The following is an 18,229-nucleotide window of genomic DNA, read 5'->3' on the forward strand; positions in this document are numbered from 1 at the left end:
CCATAGGCGAAGTCGTTTGTACAGGCACGGGTCAAAACGGGAGAGCCGTCCAAGTGGTCAACATGACAGGCAGGAGTCGTAACAGAAACACAATGGAGACGGAAAATACCAGAACAGCGATGACAGATAATCCACAAAACCGAACAAACCACAAATAACCGACAACGGGCGAAACACAGAGATACAAGTACACAGGACTAAACTAGACACAACTGAACACAATGACGACACGTGCGTGGCAGACAGAGGGAAACCAGGACAACAGACACGCAGGGCGGGATAACCGGGCAAGGAACAACACCGACACGGGAGAGGGGGGCGTAGCCCTACGTGACAAGAAAAAAAAAACGATAAAGCAGGACTTTTTTGCTTTTAATTATTAAATTATTATTGATCTATTTGCGGGAGTGAGGACGAGGAATGCGGGCCGCCCCATCCCTGAGGTAAAACAATGCTGCGATGTCGCTGATAGGTTGAGAATTGTTTATCATGAATTTGACGTCAAATCACATATTAAACATTGAAAACTTTTCAATCAAACCAGATAAACAGAAGACTCCCCATGCCATATACATGCACACCGATTTTTAGCCCTCTGCATGCAGCCGATTGCGAGAAATCCGGCTTTGAATTTGTTGTTGAAAACACGTGGACCACGTGGGTCTCTTTAAATGTCCATTTAAAAGTCAGGTCTACGACATAAGATGATCATGTTTTGTCACCTAAAATTTGACATGACTGGCTCTGCCTGGAAATGGTTCGAGTCATATCCAGAAGACCACTCCTATCAGGTAACATGGAAAGGATATAGAGTGCCCTCCATAATTATTGGCACCCCTGGTTAGGATGAGTTAAAAGCCTTAAAATAAATTCAGTGTTTATTGCGGAAACATACTCTCACACTGAAAATTGTTGAAAAATGTAACCTTCAACTCAAGTGAATTTTTTAAGGCGTTGGGATTCCTGATACCTAACAAATGTATAGGACTTACACATTACCGAAATCGTACCCTAGATCTAATCTTAACGCTGGGTATCAACGTAGATAATATAAATATACTTCCGCAAACTGTAGCAATCTCTGATCACTATTTAGTCCAATTCCGAGATTCATCTTAACATAAATACCCGCTCGTCTCCTCGGCAGTGTATGAAGCGCTCGATAAATTCATCAACAGCAACACTGTTTATTGAAACCCTCCCTGTTTTAACTGCTTTAGCTCATTTGCCATCCAATCCAGGAGAGTTAGATAGTCTAAATGACTGCTTAGAGAATACCTGCAGATCAGCTCTAGATATAGTAGCTCCACTAAAATATAAAAAGGCTAGATCCAAAAAGCTTGCCCTGTGGTACACTGACCAAACTAGAAACTTAAAACAAATAGCACGTAAATTAGAGCGGAAATGGCGATCTACTAAGTGCCTGGAAGGATAGTATTATTGACTAAAAACGGGCACTCACAAAAGCACGCTCAGCATACTTGGCCTCACTGATAGAGAACAATACAAACAATCTTAGATTTCTTTTTAATACTGTTTCTAAACTTACAAAAAATGAAGCAGGTACAGAACCTCAGATTCCAGTAAACCTCACTAGTAATGTATTTATATATTATTTCTTTGATAATAAAATAGAGAATATTAGACAAAATATAAAAACCTTTTATTAGCAATACAACTGGTATGTCATCTGGTTATCTGTCGATGTCATCTGTCATCGACTAGACGTAGACAACATAAACACACGCCCAAAGGGGAGGGGTCAGGGGCTGTAGCGTGACAGGTAAAGCAAAACTTGTGCATATGTTTGTAAAAATGTTAACATAAACATAACATTTTAAACTCCAGGATTATACTATTAATATATAAATTAAAAGTTAAGCATGAGTCAATGACTTGACCTTTATTATGCATTTGGAGCAAGATATAGTACGTACTTTGTGGCAGAAAGATGTAAAAAGTATAATAAAGTACAAGCAGTGGCGGACTTAGAAATTTGGGGGCTCAAGGCGAATTTAGCTAGGGGGCCCATCAACATTAATATGCGAGAAATAAGTCAGCTAATCAGGGGGCCCCTACAGTAGGCTGCAGTGGGAGGGGCCCAAGGCAGTTGCCTAGCCACGCCTCTATGCAAAGACCGCCTCTGAGTACAAGTATAAGTATTAATGTACTTAGTCTTAGACTTCTGTTTATACTTTTCAGTATAAGCCAAGTATACTTCACTATACTATTCTTAAGCATCTAAAATATAGTTTATAAAAAGTCACCTTCAAGTATACTTCCTCAGTTTTAGTAAAAAATTAAGTATACTCATAGTACACTTGAATAAACTTCTTTTTGCTAAGGGTCCTCCTGGGCCCTAAGGCCTCAAGACAGAAAATTCCAGATCTAATGCTTAATCTCGCAGACTACCCCATTACACCTGGCACAGTAGTCAAAAACCTAGGTGTCATACTCGACTCTGACCTATCATTTGATAAATACGTAGATAATACTACTAGGATAGCTTTTCTAGGTCAGAACTCCTAGATGAGATTATGAAAAATGTTCATAATCTCATCTGTCCTGTATATGTCCCCGTACAGAGCTAATTCTCCCTGTTTTATTTTCTCCACATGGCTGCCTGCCTGCTCGAGGAAAAATGAGATGAGGAGAGACAAGCGATCCATCCTGTGCCAGCCACCTACTGCCTGACCGGATAAGCCTACACCATGATGGACATTATTACATATTTTCCTTTTCTTTATTTCTTTGTCTAAATTGTTGTTGTCATGGTGACCGGTGTCGGCCAGAGGAGGATGGGTCTTGGTTCCTAGGGAGTTTATCCTTGCCACTGTCGCCCTTGGCTTGCTCACTGGGGGCTAGGACTCTGCACTTGTAAAGCTGCTTTGTGACAACAACTGTTGTAAAAAGCGCTATATAAATAAAATTTGATTGAATGACTAGCCTACACCTTTCTATATCTGTCAGAGGAATTCAGAAGTTTATCAGGAATGTCATATCACTGACATTACGTTTTATTTCTGCGCTTGCACACAGATTGTGCTCATACTGGATTCGTACCATGCCAGAGTCTAACCGATCTGTGCCCTGGCCCACCTCTTCAAGTGGGCCACCCGTACCATGCTCGAGCATGGTTCAGTGCAATTACACTTGCCAAACGAACCACTTTGGCAACGAACCGGGCCTGGGCATGGTAGTGTGAGTACACCCTTAAAGTGGCAGTGAGGTCTTAATCATTTTTGGAAGGTCTTTAAAAAGTCTTAAAAGGGTGTTGAAATTAACTTCAGTATTTCTGCATATGGGTCATTCCAGGATTTTGGTACATTTCCTGTCCCACCACTTAAATTTCCAAATGTACATATCCAAAATATCTAAATGACAATTTTTTTTAACATTGTACTTGTTATAAGACAAACTGTAAAATTTGGTGGAAAAATAAGCGCCTTAGATATTATTGAAAAGACCGAATACCTTTGAACCACCTCAAAAAATGGCCATTTTCTCTTGTCCCACACATTGGGTGACCAACTCCTTTGCCAAATTTAACAATTAAAATAAGCTCTAAATAAATTACTTCCTCTTGTATATTGTTGAAATGCATCTCCTTTACTTATGAAAACAACTTCTTTGGTCTACATTGTATTGCATGTCACAGTTTTTACACTATTAAGTTGTGTCCCACAATATGCGTGCAGCCCTGTTACCATAAAGAATTTTATCTGGCAGAGAAAGGGTTAAAAATATTTGTGTACTGGCACAAAGGAATTTGCATCACAAGGACATTTCCTGCCCACATGGCAAGAAAAATGGTAAGTGCTCTAACAATTTTCAAGGTTTTTTTCCAAATATGTTTGTCCAAGTTGTGTGTGTCACTCAGTGAACGCAACCCTGTTCCTCATATTGTAAGACTAATATTGAGTAGAGTCAAAATTTACTTTATATACTTATATAACGATATTTGTCCTTGATCTTGTATACATAGCTAAATTTTACAGTGAGCATCTGTTCCTGGGGTAGACCACAACTTAGCCTAAATTTGCAACCCTGTTAGTCGCAACCCTGTTACTGCATACCAATTTACTGCACACCAATCTAATAACGAAAAAACTGCTTCCATATCTGAGATTGACGAATCAAACTTTTTAATATTTATAACCTGTATATTATAAATATATGATTTAAAATGATCAAATTGAAGATCGAATTTTCAGAAGTTACCACCCCTGAAATGTACCAAAATCCTGGAATGACCCATATACTCTGTTGTATCTTATATTTGTAAACAGCCGACTCGCTACAATCCGCCATTTTTATCTCTGCTCCAATTGCCTCTGCTGCTCCAGTAGAATTATGGGATAGGACAGTGTGTTGCAATTGCATGCTTGAAAATGGCACTCGATTCAGTAAGCCATCCGGGTACTGTTCTGTCCCGTCTCTATTACAAGGCTTGTTCTTTGTTTGTGTTAGTCCTGTTGCTTTTGAATTTGTAAGTATGAATGTTTTGTTTCTTGTTCCTTGGTTTGTCTATGTGTCTGTATATTTGATATGTCTTGGTCATTGTTTATTGATGTGTCTGTAGTTATAAGTAGGCCTATCACTTGGTTGTTGTCTTTAGTCTTTTCAGTGTTTGATGGTTTCTTAATTGTAGTTGTGCCTTTTATAATAAATGACAAAAGCTTGCATTTGCTTCCAGCCTCTACCCCACCCCCAAGTCACCCAAGGTACAAAATAGAGAAAGAAAACTAGTTGGCAAATCTTAGCCAATAACTTTACATTGCAAAACCTTTTAATGGTTTCCCACAGAGAAATACAGAACTTGAACAATTTGAAAATATCCCGTTGATCCTCTCCACAATAGAGAGCCATGTGTCGATTTTAAAAACAAAAACAAATTAAATATATTTCAAATGTATTGATTTACTCAAAATTCTTAAACAGTAAAGATTAAAGTTGTACTACACATACTTTATGAAAAGCCCAGTTAATCATTTGCTATTACATAGACTGTTAGCTCATTTAATAGGAACTCTACCCATTAGGTGTTTTTTATTGTTCTTCTCTGGTTTCAGTATGATTACATAACACTTTGGAAGAAATATACAGAACAACAAACCAAAACTGGAGGCCAGAATAGCAAATAGTTCCACAGCTACCGTGAATTTTCCAGGAGAGCTGACATAAGCTGGAATAAAGGTGATCCAAACTGCACAGAATATGAGCATACTGAATGTAATGAATTTGGCTTCATTAAACTTATCAGGCAACTTCCGTGCTAGAAATGCCAAAAGGAAACATAGAATGGCCAGGAGTCCAATATAACCCAGAACAGCCCAGAAACCTATGGTTGAACCCAAATGACATTCAAGAATGATCTTTTCTTTGTAGAGCTTTAGATTTCTGAAGGGAAAAGGAGGTGATAATGTTAGCCAAAGCACACAAATAATGACCTGTATGAGAGTGAAGGCAAGCACACTGAGTCTTTGTTGTGGAGGTCCAAACCATTTCATGACATTACTGCCTGGAAGTGTAGCCCTGAAGGCCATTAACACCACTATTGTTTTCCCCAGAACACAGGAGATGCAGAGGACAAAGGTGATGCCAAACGCTGTGTGGCGCAGCATACAGGACCACTCAGAGGGCCGACCAATGAAAGTAAGTGAACAGAGGAAACACAGAGTCAGAGAGAAGAGCAGCAGGAAGCTCAGCTCTGAGTTGTTGGCTCTTACAATGGGAGTATATTTGTACCTAAAGAATATGACTCCTATTATCACTGTCATTAATGCACCCAGAACAGATAAAGCTGTTAGCAAAGATCCCATTTTTTCCTCATAAGATAGATATTCAATTTCTTTTTTAACACATTCGTTCCTGTGTGGGTTTGACCAGTAGTCTTGATAGCATTGTTCACATCTGATAGAATCTGTCATGAAGGAAGATAAAAATATATATATTGCAAAAATAAAAGATTTTAGATACGGAGAGAGTTTGGAGATTATGGCAGATGTGAAGATGTGGCGGTATAATAAATGTACTATGTTGCTGTGACAAGATTCTATGCACATATCTCTAAAATGTCCTTTGAGCTGTTGAGACTTTGTAATTACAAGACTACTGGTACATTTATTTTAGCAGTTAAAGCAGAAAATACTTTGTTGGGTTACCCTTTTCACAGCACTTATTTACCTGTAATATTGTTGATCTCTCCCTCAGCACATGGTATACAGTCATAGCAGCAGGCAGGCCTTCCCTTCTGTACAGCCTTCCTGGTGCCTGCAGGGCAGCTCTCACTGCACACAGATATTGGTACCTATGATCAAGGGAAATATTTGTCTAAACTCTAAATTGTCCACTAGCAACAAGTACACATTGTGAAAACCGACTCCTAATGGGGAAGGCAATCACCTGATTGTTATTTTGTGCCCATAGAACAGAGGCCATATTTACAGCTAATCTATTACGAGCGGAGAAAGTGGAGTCATAAAGTCCAACAGTGACAAATACATGCTCTTCTTTACTTGTTTGCCAATTTAATATCTCATATCTTGCTGCAGGGTCACCATTTTCATCAAAATAAACGTCTTCACCCATTTTGGTTCTGAAATGCACCTTTTTGATGTGTTCTAGAAACTAACAGAATATATACATTTTATAGGTTAATGAAAGTAACATTTCATTATATGTCTCATTATGTAAATTAGTACTTGAATTAAAGAGTTATTCCTACGTGCCAAAGTGTTCAATCAGTGTTTTAACAGACTATTAACTTACTGTTAGAGGATCAGGCTGCTTCTTTGTTGGACATGTGTCTTTACAGCCCAGAAGGTCGTGCAGGGTGTGGGCAATAGCATAAACTCCTTTATACACATTATTAAAAATTGGCATTAGGTTCATGTCAGGAAATGCGTTTTCAACTTCAGAAAGTTTCTCTTCACCTGTGCACATTGGTCGATCATTGGAGTCGCTCTGCTTTGTATATCCACAATTAAACAAAGCTTCCCAGAATTCAGTAAAAATAGCATTGCCAGCAGTTTTCAATGAATTTATATTCAGAAGGAAGTCCTCCAAACCTGTCACTTTTGTTTTAGGTATAGCCAGTCCTATGGCACCTTGCAGTATCTTGTGCTTATCCATTGTGGCCAGTTGTGTATCAAATATCCAGGCCTCCGTTCCCACCCACTGGTAGCCAGTGATATTGTGCTCAAGAAATACACTTAGCAAAATCTGTAAGTCGACGGTATCAAGAAATCCCACTATCACTCGAGACGTGGAACTTTTGATCTGGTCAATGATTCTCAGAAGTTTTTCTCTGGAGTATGTTTTAAAAAATGGAAGGGAATATTCTAAGCATATGCCCAACTGTTCTGCAACTTCAGTAAAAGCAGCCATTCCACTGTTTCCATAGTCATCATCAGTTCTTAATGCTCCCACCCAGGTCCAGCCAAAGTGTCTGACCATTTCTGCCAGTGCTCTGCTCTGGTGATAATCACTGGGAATAGTGCGCAGAAATGAGGGATATTTCCTTTTGTCACTGAGACACTCACAGGTGGCATGATGACTGATCTAAAATCAGATTCAGATATTTATTTTCAGTCATGATTCAGTCATCAGTATGTGCATCAGTATTCTTTATAGAATATACAATAATTCACTCAATTATATTTATATGCAATATTTGTAGTCATTATCTTGATTAATAAAATATTACATGAGCTGCATGAGCTCCACTTACTAATGGAATGCTGAAAGGTCCAATAGTCTTCGTAACAGCCATGGACACTGATGAGTATGACTCTCCTATTATGGCTTGTACTTGTGCAGGTTTTGTGCAGGGCTCCTCCAAGGCTGAGTTTTCGTTTCCATTCATAAGTGCCATGGCCATTCTGACCCCCAATGCTGTGGTACCACAGGTGTCATAGATCTTGTAGCCCAGAGAGACACCAGGAAGTAAAGTGGAACTGTTGTTGATTTCCTCTATTGCAAAAATCAATGACTGTGAATACTGGAAGGCTCTGAAAATAAGACTGATTAGAAAACATAAAACAATGTAATGTGAAAATATTGAATTGAAATTAAATTTCAGTTAAGTATGTGTAACTTATTTGTTATTTAATACAAAGTAATGTCTGAAATTATTATTTTCTTGTTGTGCTTACCTCTTGCATTGCATTGGAGATGGTTTAACTGAATAGGACAAGTTTGTGATCTCCCATCTGCTGTGGAAGGGAAAAATTCCCCCAACGATGATATCACCATTCTTTGAAAGTTGTGGGTATGTAGATTCTCCTCTTAATGCACAAGCTGTCCCATTACACTTGGAAAATCTGATCATGACCATTACCATGTGCAACAAAGCAATAATAGGCTCCATTCACCTATCTACCAACAGATCAATAATGCGTTAAGGCCGTTTTACAGGTCTGATGTTTCTGGTTGAACAGGAAGGACATTTGGTATTTATACAGGTGAAAATGTATATTCTCTGTGGAAAACTGGTGCTCTGCAGCCAGGGGAGGGTAGATTTTGAAATGCAAGGAATGCCTACCTGGCAGATGCTTCGATAAAAAAAAAATTGTAAGTCTGTAAATTTTGGTTCTTTATATCTTTTTTATTTAAACCAAATTGAAATTATTTCTCAGTCATGCAAATTATTTATTTTATTAGAACATCAAGTAAAAAAATTTAATCGATGGAAAAGATCAAGTGCTACAAATTTTTATCTTGACATGTTTTGACACATCAAGTTAACCGGAGAGAGAATGCAAACAAATATCCTGGACATAAGTCAACCACTCTAATTCCATCTGTTCATTTACTGAATAAGATTTCAAGTATTGAAATTTTCTCAATTTACTGCGCCAAGTTATTATTATTATTATTATTATTAGTTTAACCCATATTTTTCAAAAAATTATCTAGTGGATTAAATGTAATTGTAATCAGCCTGCTCAATATATATATATATATATATATATATATATATATATATATATATATATATATATATATATATATATACACACACACACAGTAGAACCTCCTGACTCAATGTGGTGGGGAGGGGTGTGTCACGAGGTGGATTTCGTGACCAAGAATTAACTGTATTGAATTTAAGGAATTTACAACCGACTACGCCACCCAGGGAGTTCCACCCAGAGAATTATATCAGCACACAGGTTCATTAGCCGGGTTTCCATCCAAACCTTTTGAAAAAATAATGTGCAATTTTAAGTTTCGGCAGAAAAAAATGCGACTTAAGCCTTGTTTCCATTCATTACAGTTATGCGAATAAACTTTAGATCACGTGAGAGGACGCCAAAACAATAGTGGTTTTACGTCCATCTGGCAGTTACGCATTTTTGCACGTTGAGGTTTTGAAACATTTTTTTCTTTTTCTTTTCTATACATTGAGAAGTTAAATTCAATTTTTGCTCTCTCCAGAAGTGTTTTTGCATGCATTTGCCTCTTTACATCGCGATCATGTACAGAACCACATGACTTGAGGCATGATACGTCATCGTTTATGCGAAAAACCCTTTTCCATCCAGTTTTTTCGAATTTTGGCGATGCGATAGTCTAACTTTTCCACCTCCTCCTAGCGTAAAAATCTTTTTGCGATATTTGGGGCTTTTTTCGAATTTTGGTCTTTTTCCATCCAGCTTTTTTCATGCGCATTTTCAAAATGCGCAAAAACTCGGTGGATGGAAAACCCTCTATAGAGACCAAAAAGGCAGAGAGATGAATACACAATAACAAGAAATTTTATTAATACCATTCCAAACCATTCAAACACACATCTATGAGAGAAATGGATATGAATCTTAATTAAAAACAATCACTAATAACTATTTATTACTAGTTCAACCAACCCCAATTACGCTTACCCCAGCACTAAAAATGCATAAAGGCACAGAGTGGAGAGGACCAGTTTACAAAAAAAATCACTACACACAAGTGAAAACTCCAATTAAACAAAGTAAAAAAAGGAAAAACAGTGAACACAGCAAAATCTCTTCGCACTCAGTGTCTGCAGCTCATGAAACAAATTTTTAAAGGAAAACACGACGGTAAATCCAAATATAATAAAACAATAAAAATATTAAGATTACAACCTAAAGTACAAATAATAATAATAATAGTACAACAAATAATCCTAATGTGTAAGGAATGCCGTCTGATATGTCCCTCCCAGCTACACCTGCTACTAATTACCACGCCCCCTTTTCAGTCACATATATACACCTTCCCACCACTTCCTCGTCGCGAAGTATTGCCGTTCCCATGCAGCATACCAAGCGTTTCCATTGCCTGTTCAATCTCCTGTGCTTTGACCCTTGCTTTCTCTCCAGACCTCGCCTCCTGCCTAGCCCTCCTGTACCTCCCGGATTCTGCCCCCCCGTTATGACCCTGGACCGTCCTGACCATCCCACAAAAACGCTGCTGTTATTACTGCGCCTAGCGCTAGTGATACTCGTGCCGTTTCTTGTAAACGTAACTCATTTGAATAAAAGCGGTGTACTTCCGCAGTTGGATCCCTCTCTGTCTGGTCAATACGTTACAGATGGCGTAATACGTTTTTTGCCATGTCTTTCTTGGGACCCATATTTGTTGTCTAAAAGAGTACAAAAAACAACAAAAATACAGCAAAAGCACAGCATCAAAATGGTTTAAAACCCATTAAACAACAACGCCAGCTAATGCCAACTAGCGGCATGTGATTGAAGCACGAACTGTATTTAGTTTACAAAAGTCACATGAATCGAGTCAGATTCCGAAGTTTTGTTCAAGCTCAGAGACAAAATTTTCTCGAGATTTTGTGTCGAACTTTGATTATGTAGAGTACTAAGGTAGTCAAGTTCTGGTGTTCTACTATATATACAGTTGTGATCAAATTTATTCAACCCCCACTGAAATAAATTGTTTTGGCCAGTTTGACATTGATTTTGATCATTTCAGTCATCTTATTTACAATTATATCAAAGAGGCACTTATAAATTAGACAAACATAACATAATATTTATGATGGAATAACCACAAATGTCTTTACTGTGCTCACATCATTATCAGTTTTATTCAACCCCCTAGTGACATTATTTTTTAGTACTTAGTACAACATCCTTTTCCAGTTATGACAGCTTTCAAGCGTGAAGCATAGCTTGACACAAGTGTCTTGCAGCGACCTATGGGTATCTTAGCCCATTCTTCATGGGCAAAAGCCTCCAGTTCAGTCACATTCTTAGGCTTGCGCACTGCAACTGCCTTCTTTAGGTCCCACCAGAGGTTCTCAATTGGATTTAAGTCTGGTGATTGCGATGGCCACTCTAGAATGTTCCAGCCTTTCATGTTCAACCATGCTCTAGTGGACTTGGATGTGTGTTTCGGATCATTGTCCTGTTGGAAGGTCCAACGTCTCCCAAGCCGCAGGTTTGTGACTGACTCCATCACATTTTCCTCCAAGATCTCCTGGTACTGAAGGGAATTCATGGTACCATGCACACGTTGAAGCTTTCCTGTACCATTAGAAGCAAACCAGCCCCAAAGCATAATTGACCCCCCGCCATGCTTCACAGTAGGCAAGGTGTTCTTTTGTTCATAAGCCTGGTTCTTCCTTCTCCAAACATAGCGCTGGTCCATTGTCCCAAACAGTTCTAATTTAGTTTCATCTGACCACAGTACACTGTCCCAAAACCTTTGTGGCTTGTCCACATGACTTTTGGCATACTGCAGTCGACTTTTCTTGTTCTTTGGAGTCAGCAAGGGGGTGCGTCTGGGCGTTCTGGCATGGAGGTCTTCGTTATGCAGTGCGCGCCTTATTGTCTGAGCTGAAACTTCAGTGCCCACATCTGACAGGTCTTTTTTCAGTTCCTTAGCAGTCACGCGGGGATTTTTCTCCACATTACGCTTCAGGTACCGCACAGCAGTCGCGGTCAGGATCTTCTTTCTGCCACGACCAGGTAACGTTTCCACTGTGCCCTTTAACTTGAACTTGCGAATGATACTTCCGATAGTGTCTCTTGGAATATTTAACAACTTCGCAATCTTTTTATATCCATTGCCATTCTTGTGAAGAGCAATAACCTCTTCTCTTGTCTTCTGGGACCATTCTCTTGCCTTCACCATGCTTGGAAACACACCAGTAGATGTCTAGAAAGAGCTGAGTATCACAGTCCTTTTAAATCTGCCTAATTGGTGCTTATCATGCTTGATTGCTGCTCGTTGACATCCACAGATGTTTTCAATACCTGATGGAAAACACTGGAATGAACCTCTGTTCTTAGGAGTGGTAGTCGTAAAGGGGTTGAATAATTGTGTCAATGAAGAAATCACAAAAAGGCCATTTAATACTTTATGACAAAAAAAATTGATGCTATCTTAGTTGCATTTAGTTCTTTAACAAGTCCTTGTAAGATTTCATTATGAACACAATTACAAATGTGCACTGAATTCCATAAAACCCTTCGCAGCATTGGGGGTTGAATAAATTTGATCACAACTGTATATATTTTTATCTGGTATAATCTCAAACATGTTTATTAACAATTTGCATCATTTCCATTAGTTAAAAGGGTAAATCCGATGCAACACATGCAAGATGCCCAATGACAACAGAAAAAAGGTATAATGGCTCTAACTCAAAGGAAGAAACTATAATGGTTGTGCACCTGAAGGCTGAGAAGGATCCATGAGCAGAACTGATCAATAGCGTAACTTTAATAATCATACAAAAATATATATGCAGCAGTCCCAATGGGGACAACCCCCGAAGGGTGGAGGGCAGAAGCACAAAATGGGGCTAGGCAAGGAGAGTCAAAATCCAGGCAGAGTCAAAAACCAGAAATGACTAGGAGTGGCAGGCAGAGGTACAAAAGGGCAAGGCAAACAGGGGAGAATATATAAAAAAGGCAGAGCAAAGATCGTTAACCAGATGACAGACAGAGAATACACTGGAACAAAGGGTTGGTATGCAACACAGGGAGCAGAGGTGTCAATTCCAGGTTCAGAAAGTAAAAGTCCTCATCAGGATTTTGCTCAAGCTTGCTAGATTTTCTAATTAGTGCAATCCAGGTAAAATTAGTGGAATCTAGAGGTGTCTTCAACTAAGGATTTTCATAGTCGAATCTGATTCGTCAGATTTTCCCTTTAGATTTTTTTTTCTAGAGCTCCTTAAACGAGATCTCATTCAGGACTTTTTCCACTTCAAAGGAAAAAACTAAAACACTTAGATAACATGAATAAACATGGTAGGTTGGCTTTATTCAGCTTTTATTTATTTGTTTATTTACTTCATTCATTTTTTTATGAAACATTAGAGAACATTAACAAAAAAAAGTCACCATCAGTGCGCATATCGAACTTTGTCAGACAGGCACAGACAGGAACCACAGTAATGGTTCAAGTAATGGGGTTTAAAAAGCAAACAACAACAAAAAATGTTTATAGGCCTACTTGCTGAGACGCATGGCGACGAGACAACACGACCAAAACAACAAACGGCTGTACTGGGTTTTTTTTCACCTGTTGAAGATGCTGTAAATTCATATTTCCCCAACGTCGGCATGATCAGGCCTACACCTTCTGCTTTTTCAATCTCCCTCTACAGTGTGGTTTCGCAACATCCCCTTTCAGAGTTCACAATTTGGACACATCCTAAAACAGTTGTTACATTTTAGTACTGTATTAAACAGAGATTACATTTTACTTCTATATCAAACAGTGGTTACATTTCACTTCTATATTATGTTAAAAGAATAAACAAAGCATGTGCTATTGCTAAGCAAAAAACCCAAAATCACAACACACCTTACCCGTTTTATATGGTATGCCATGTTGTTTGTTGTCGTGTGAAATGAAAGACAAGATGACATGCACTTTACATTGTTTGATTCATCTTTATCTTTTGCTAAATACTCCCACACTTTTGAAGTTGTTTTAGTAGCCATTATAATCTTGGCAGATGTTGATGATCCTGTAGCATGTTCAACTCCGCTCATTTGGATTGTGCAACTGCAGGGTGTGATTTATTAATGTGTAGTAAGCAGTGTTGCGAATAACGCCGTTAAAAATAACGGCGTTAGGTAACGTCGTCATTTTGTCAGTAACGGGATAATATAATTAGTTACTTTTCCTGTCGTTACAACGCCGTTTACGTTACTGGTCTTTAAAAGCGGTGCGTTACTATATATTGATATACTAATGCGAGCGGACCGCTGCCCAGGCTAGTGAGGAGTAACGGATCCCGATAGGTCACAGTTCTCGGTGTAACACCTGTTTAACTTAACAAGTCAGTAAGCATTTGGCTAAGGCAGCGTTATGATAGCCAATCAGAGCCAGTGTTTTTACACGCGCGCCGAAGCACGCGAGTGACACGATACAAACGGAGAAGAGGCCGAAATGGCGTCAGGTGCAAGCCGAAGAAAACTAGAACTTTCAAGGCGATATAAACATTATTTAAGTAAATACTTGAAGTTCCTGAATGTATACCAGACTGGGTATTTGATTTATTTAATTAAGAATAGAGGTTTTATTGTTAAGTTTACTTCTGTTGTAAACAAACCAGTTGTCTCAGGTTGAGAGAATTTAATTTCATAGATGTAAATGCACTTTATATAGTGTAACTGTTTACTTTTGCTTTTTTTTTCAAAGATTTTGGGATTTTAAAGGATTTTATCCTGCACTGGTCTGTGGATGTGCAATAAATATCAAAAGTTAAACAATTTTCTGATCTACTAATTTCAACTGACTTTGAAAACTGCTTTAAAAAAACAACTTAATTAATTGGCATATAACCTTTTTTTAACTGTAGCGCAAATAGTTACTTTCCCTGGTAACGAGTTACTTTTATTATAGAGTAATTCAGTTACTAACTCAGTTACTTTTTTGAACAAGTAGTGAGTAACTATAACTAATTATTTTTTTAAAGTAACGTTCCCAACACTGGTAGTAAGGAAGAAGCCTATTGTTAATGCGCACACATTATAAAAAAAATTGTTAACAGAAATTAGGATGATTTTATTTGACAAAAGGCTATATAACGAAAACAGACATTTCATGTAACAACTAATGCTTAGCAGTATCCTTGGGCACCCCATGTGTAACCCCTATTAAGGGTGAGGTTCCAGAAACCTCACTTATTGGTTAAGTATACGTACTATGAGATATTTCCCAATTTGGCCGATCAGAGAGATGCTAGTCTCGACTGCAGAGCCAGGGCAACCAAATAAGTAAGAGACCATACTGAATTATGAGAAGTGTGTTTGGAAGAGGAAAATAACACTTCCGTTTAATATAAAATAGGCTTGTCACGATACTAAGAATTACAACTTAAAAAAATATTGAAATTCGATACCATTTTTGATACCAAAGTCAGATACTGTGCTAATTTCCGTTTTAAAGCCTTTTTATTTTTTTTATAAACAAACAAATGAATGTTGCTTTGTGTTTGAAAATGCTTGAAATTGTAACTTCATTTCACAACAAATAGCTGTCTGACTGAACAGTTCTCTTGTATTACGTTTCCAGGACGAAACATGAGAGAACGTGAAGACGTTAAGATTGGGCGTTTTGAAAATAAACAACCATTAAATAATGTGATAAAAAAGTGAATAATTTCAAGTATTTAACTTATCCCAACAAACATGCGCCGTCAGAAAGACGTTAAAATCATGTCTGTATCACATCGGCCAGTCCAGACCCATTTTTGCATGTCTGGTGGATGTTCAAAACTGGTTCAAAATCTGACAGTGTGACTAGGACCTTAACTTAACATGGACGTCTATGACGAGTTTTCTATCTGAACGTCTGACTAGGACCTTTATTGGATGTCAGTGGACGTGCAAAAACTGCAACTGAACGGCAGTAATAGACGTTTAAAAAAGACGTCGCAAAAACTTTCATTCTGGCTTTTCAGTGGACGTCTTTTGAACGTCTGACAAAGTGTCTTTGCTTGTGCTGGGAAATATTGAAATGGACCTTGAAAGTGACATACAAGTGTTTGAATTCCACAAGGTGTATGAACCCGGCAAACATGAATTTGTTCATCGCGCTGAAGTGCCGCGCACACGAGGTCGTGCACCTCTCAAATTTTGAGCGCACCGCGCCTCAGCACAATGAACAAACATACTGTTACGCCCCCCCCCCCCCCCCCCCCCTTTTTTTCTTAACTTCCTTTCTACCACCGGTCTAGGCCACAGGAGGAACAGCAACATGAAACGTGGTGAATGTATATAATTGAGGCCAAACTTCGGACACCACTGATCCAATGCCAATAAATACTTTTATTCAAGGACCAACACGCATGTTCAGTAACATAACTGGGCAAGAGCGGCACTCAAGAAAAGAATTAAACAAAACCAGTAAGAAAACTCTCCTGACATACCTCTAACCCCCTAACAGAACAAACCAAAAATCTCCTACCTAAACTTACCGACAAAATAAGGAAAACAAACATACAAAAGTAGTGCCCGCCCACTTACCTAGTGAAATCTAACAATGTCATTCTGACAGTGTTGTACAATGTACAGGGCGCCCCATCTTACCTGCCCAGTTTACCTACATTGTTCAATGATTTACACTACTACCCAAACAGATGTTACAGGGTTAAGGTCCAAGAGCAGCTCTCTCTCTCGCAGGCCGGCAGGGGTCTCTTAAGGCCGACGCTTGTTGGGAATTTTCTTCTCCGACCCAGACGGGCCCCAACACCGCCCCGATGAACCGACTGGTTTTTGACTGAGTGGTCCAAGCAAAGTCTTGACAACAAAAGTTCTTTTAAAATGATTTATATAGAATATTAATGAATGCAATATAATAGAAGTATTCGTGGTACAAACTCTTCAGTGCACTGGTGCTAGTTGCCTAGGAATCTACCTAACCCAAGTGGATCTCAGCAGTGTCCAAGCGAAAAAGCCTCTCGTGCTGGGCGATGTCCTTTCTTTCATACTCTCTGTCCATAAGTTTCGAATTGTTAAGTTTCGATAACTCCCCAATCCTGGCTGCTCTCCATGGAAAATCACCTGCTCCTCTTCTCCCAGCCTGTGTGCCTGGTTATCTAAAAACTGCTTGCTACACATCCTGCACTGAATAGGCCCCTTCTGTTCTCCTCAAGGCCACTGAGGCCTCCTTACTCCTGCTTTCCCACAGTCTTCCTGAAAAACACTAAATTGACACATCAAGTTATTAGCCTTTAATTTTCTTTTTTCCAACACGCTCCGCCTCCGGTATTCCTCCACCAGCACTCCCATTGGGCAGTTGGTCCGTCTCCAGGTGTTAGAAATCCAGGTTAATAATGAGAAACCTAAAGGCTTCTCAAGGAGCCGTAACAATACACCTTTATAAGGTGGAATTCAAGCGCTTGTACCAATATTTCCCAGCACGTTAAACCTAATTAAGTTAAATATTTATACGTATACTTGAAATGGTTCGAAATATTGCGCTTTTAATCACATTATTTAATGGTTGTTTATTTTCAGAACGCCCAATCTTAACGTCTTCACATTCTCTCATGTTTCCTCCTGGAATTACAAGAGGTTAACGTAATACAAGAGAACTGTTCAGTCAGACAGCTATTTGTTGTGAAACGAAGTAGTTACAATTTCAACATTTTCAAGAACTTTAGCCTAAATTCCAGCACTTTTCAAACCTGAAACACACTAATACCCAAAGCAGCAATAAACTTTGTCAGGTAAGTGTCCATTCCCCTGTTGTTGAGGGGTGTTTCTTTTATACTACCACATATAGTTTCGGACAACACTGCAAAGCGGAAAGTATAAACGCCTCCACCGCTTACGGAGGTTCGCGCGAGGTGGGCGAAGTTGAGCGCTATGGTCACTCAACCAGCCTTTAGCGCCCTTCATTGAAATGTTCCAAAAGCACCACTTGCAAACTGGCTTGTTTGTGTCCTTCGGTTTTCCATCTGTATCTGCTTCAAATCCAACAGCACTGCGTTTGCTTTAGCTGCCATTTTAGCATTACAAACTGTTTTAAAAAAGTAATTATAGTTACTCACTACTTGTTCAAAAAAGTAACTGAGTTAGTAACTGAATTAATCTATAATAAAAGTAACTCGTTACCAGGGAAAGTAACTATTTGCATTACAGTAAAAAAAGTTATATGCCAATGAATAAGGATTTTTTGAAAAAGCAGTTTTCAGTCAGTTGAAATTGATATTTATTGCACATCAACAGACCAGTGCAGGACAAAATCCTTTAAAATCCCAAATCACTGTAAAATGTGT

At 38.7% G+C, this 18,229-nt stretch overlaps 1 protein-coding gene across 1 annotated transcript; it reads right to left on the reverse strand.

Annotated features, from left to right (window-relative positions):
- Nucleotides 1-5,015: 5,015 nt before the first annotated feature.
- LOC143508888 (extracellular calcium-sensing receptor-like) lies at nt 5,016-8,371 on the reverse strand. Its single transcript, XM_076997488.1, has 6 exons — nt 8,157-8,371; nt 7,733-8,024; nt 6,772-7,563; nt 6,406-6,630; nt 6,187-6,310; nt 5,016-5,923 (listed from the first exon to the last, which is right to left on the reverse strand). Exons 1-6 carry the CDS (start codon nt 8,369-8,371, stop codon nt 5,016-5,018), a joined length of 2,556 nt encoding a protein of 851 aa, XP_076853603.1.
- Nucleotides 8,372-18,229: the final 9,858 nt, after the last annotated feature.

Source organism: Brachyhypopomus gauderio, chromosome 2 (genome assembly GCF_052324685.1).
Source record: "Brachyhypopomus gauderio isolate BG-103 chromosome 2, BGAUD_0.2, whole genome shotgun sequence".
In the NCBI taxonomy this organism is placed as follows: domain Eukaryota; kingdom Metazoa; phylum Chordata; class Actinopteri; order Gymnotiformes; family Hypopomidae; genus Brachyhypopomus; species Brachyhypopomus gauderio.

What these genes read in the sequence shown, in the direction of transcription:
- LOC143508888 (XM_076997488.1), bottom strand. Translation starts at nt 8,371, where the DNA reads ATGGAGCCTATTATTGCTTTGTTGCACATGGTAATGGTCATGATCAGA. An exon ending in GACCTTTCAGCATTCCATTA is followed by an intron (nt 7,564 to 7,732) that starts GTAAGTGGAGCT and finishes ATCTGATTTTAG; the next exon opens with ATCAGTCATCATGCCACCTG. An exon ending in AGAGATCAACAATATTACAG is followed by an intron (nt 5,924 to 6,186) that starts GTAAATAAGTGC and finishes CCTTCATGACAG; the next exon opens with ATTCTATCAGATGTGAACAA.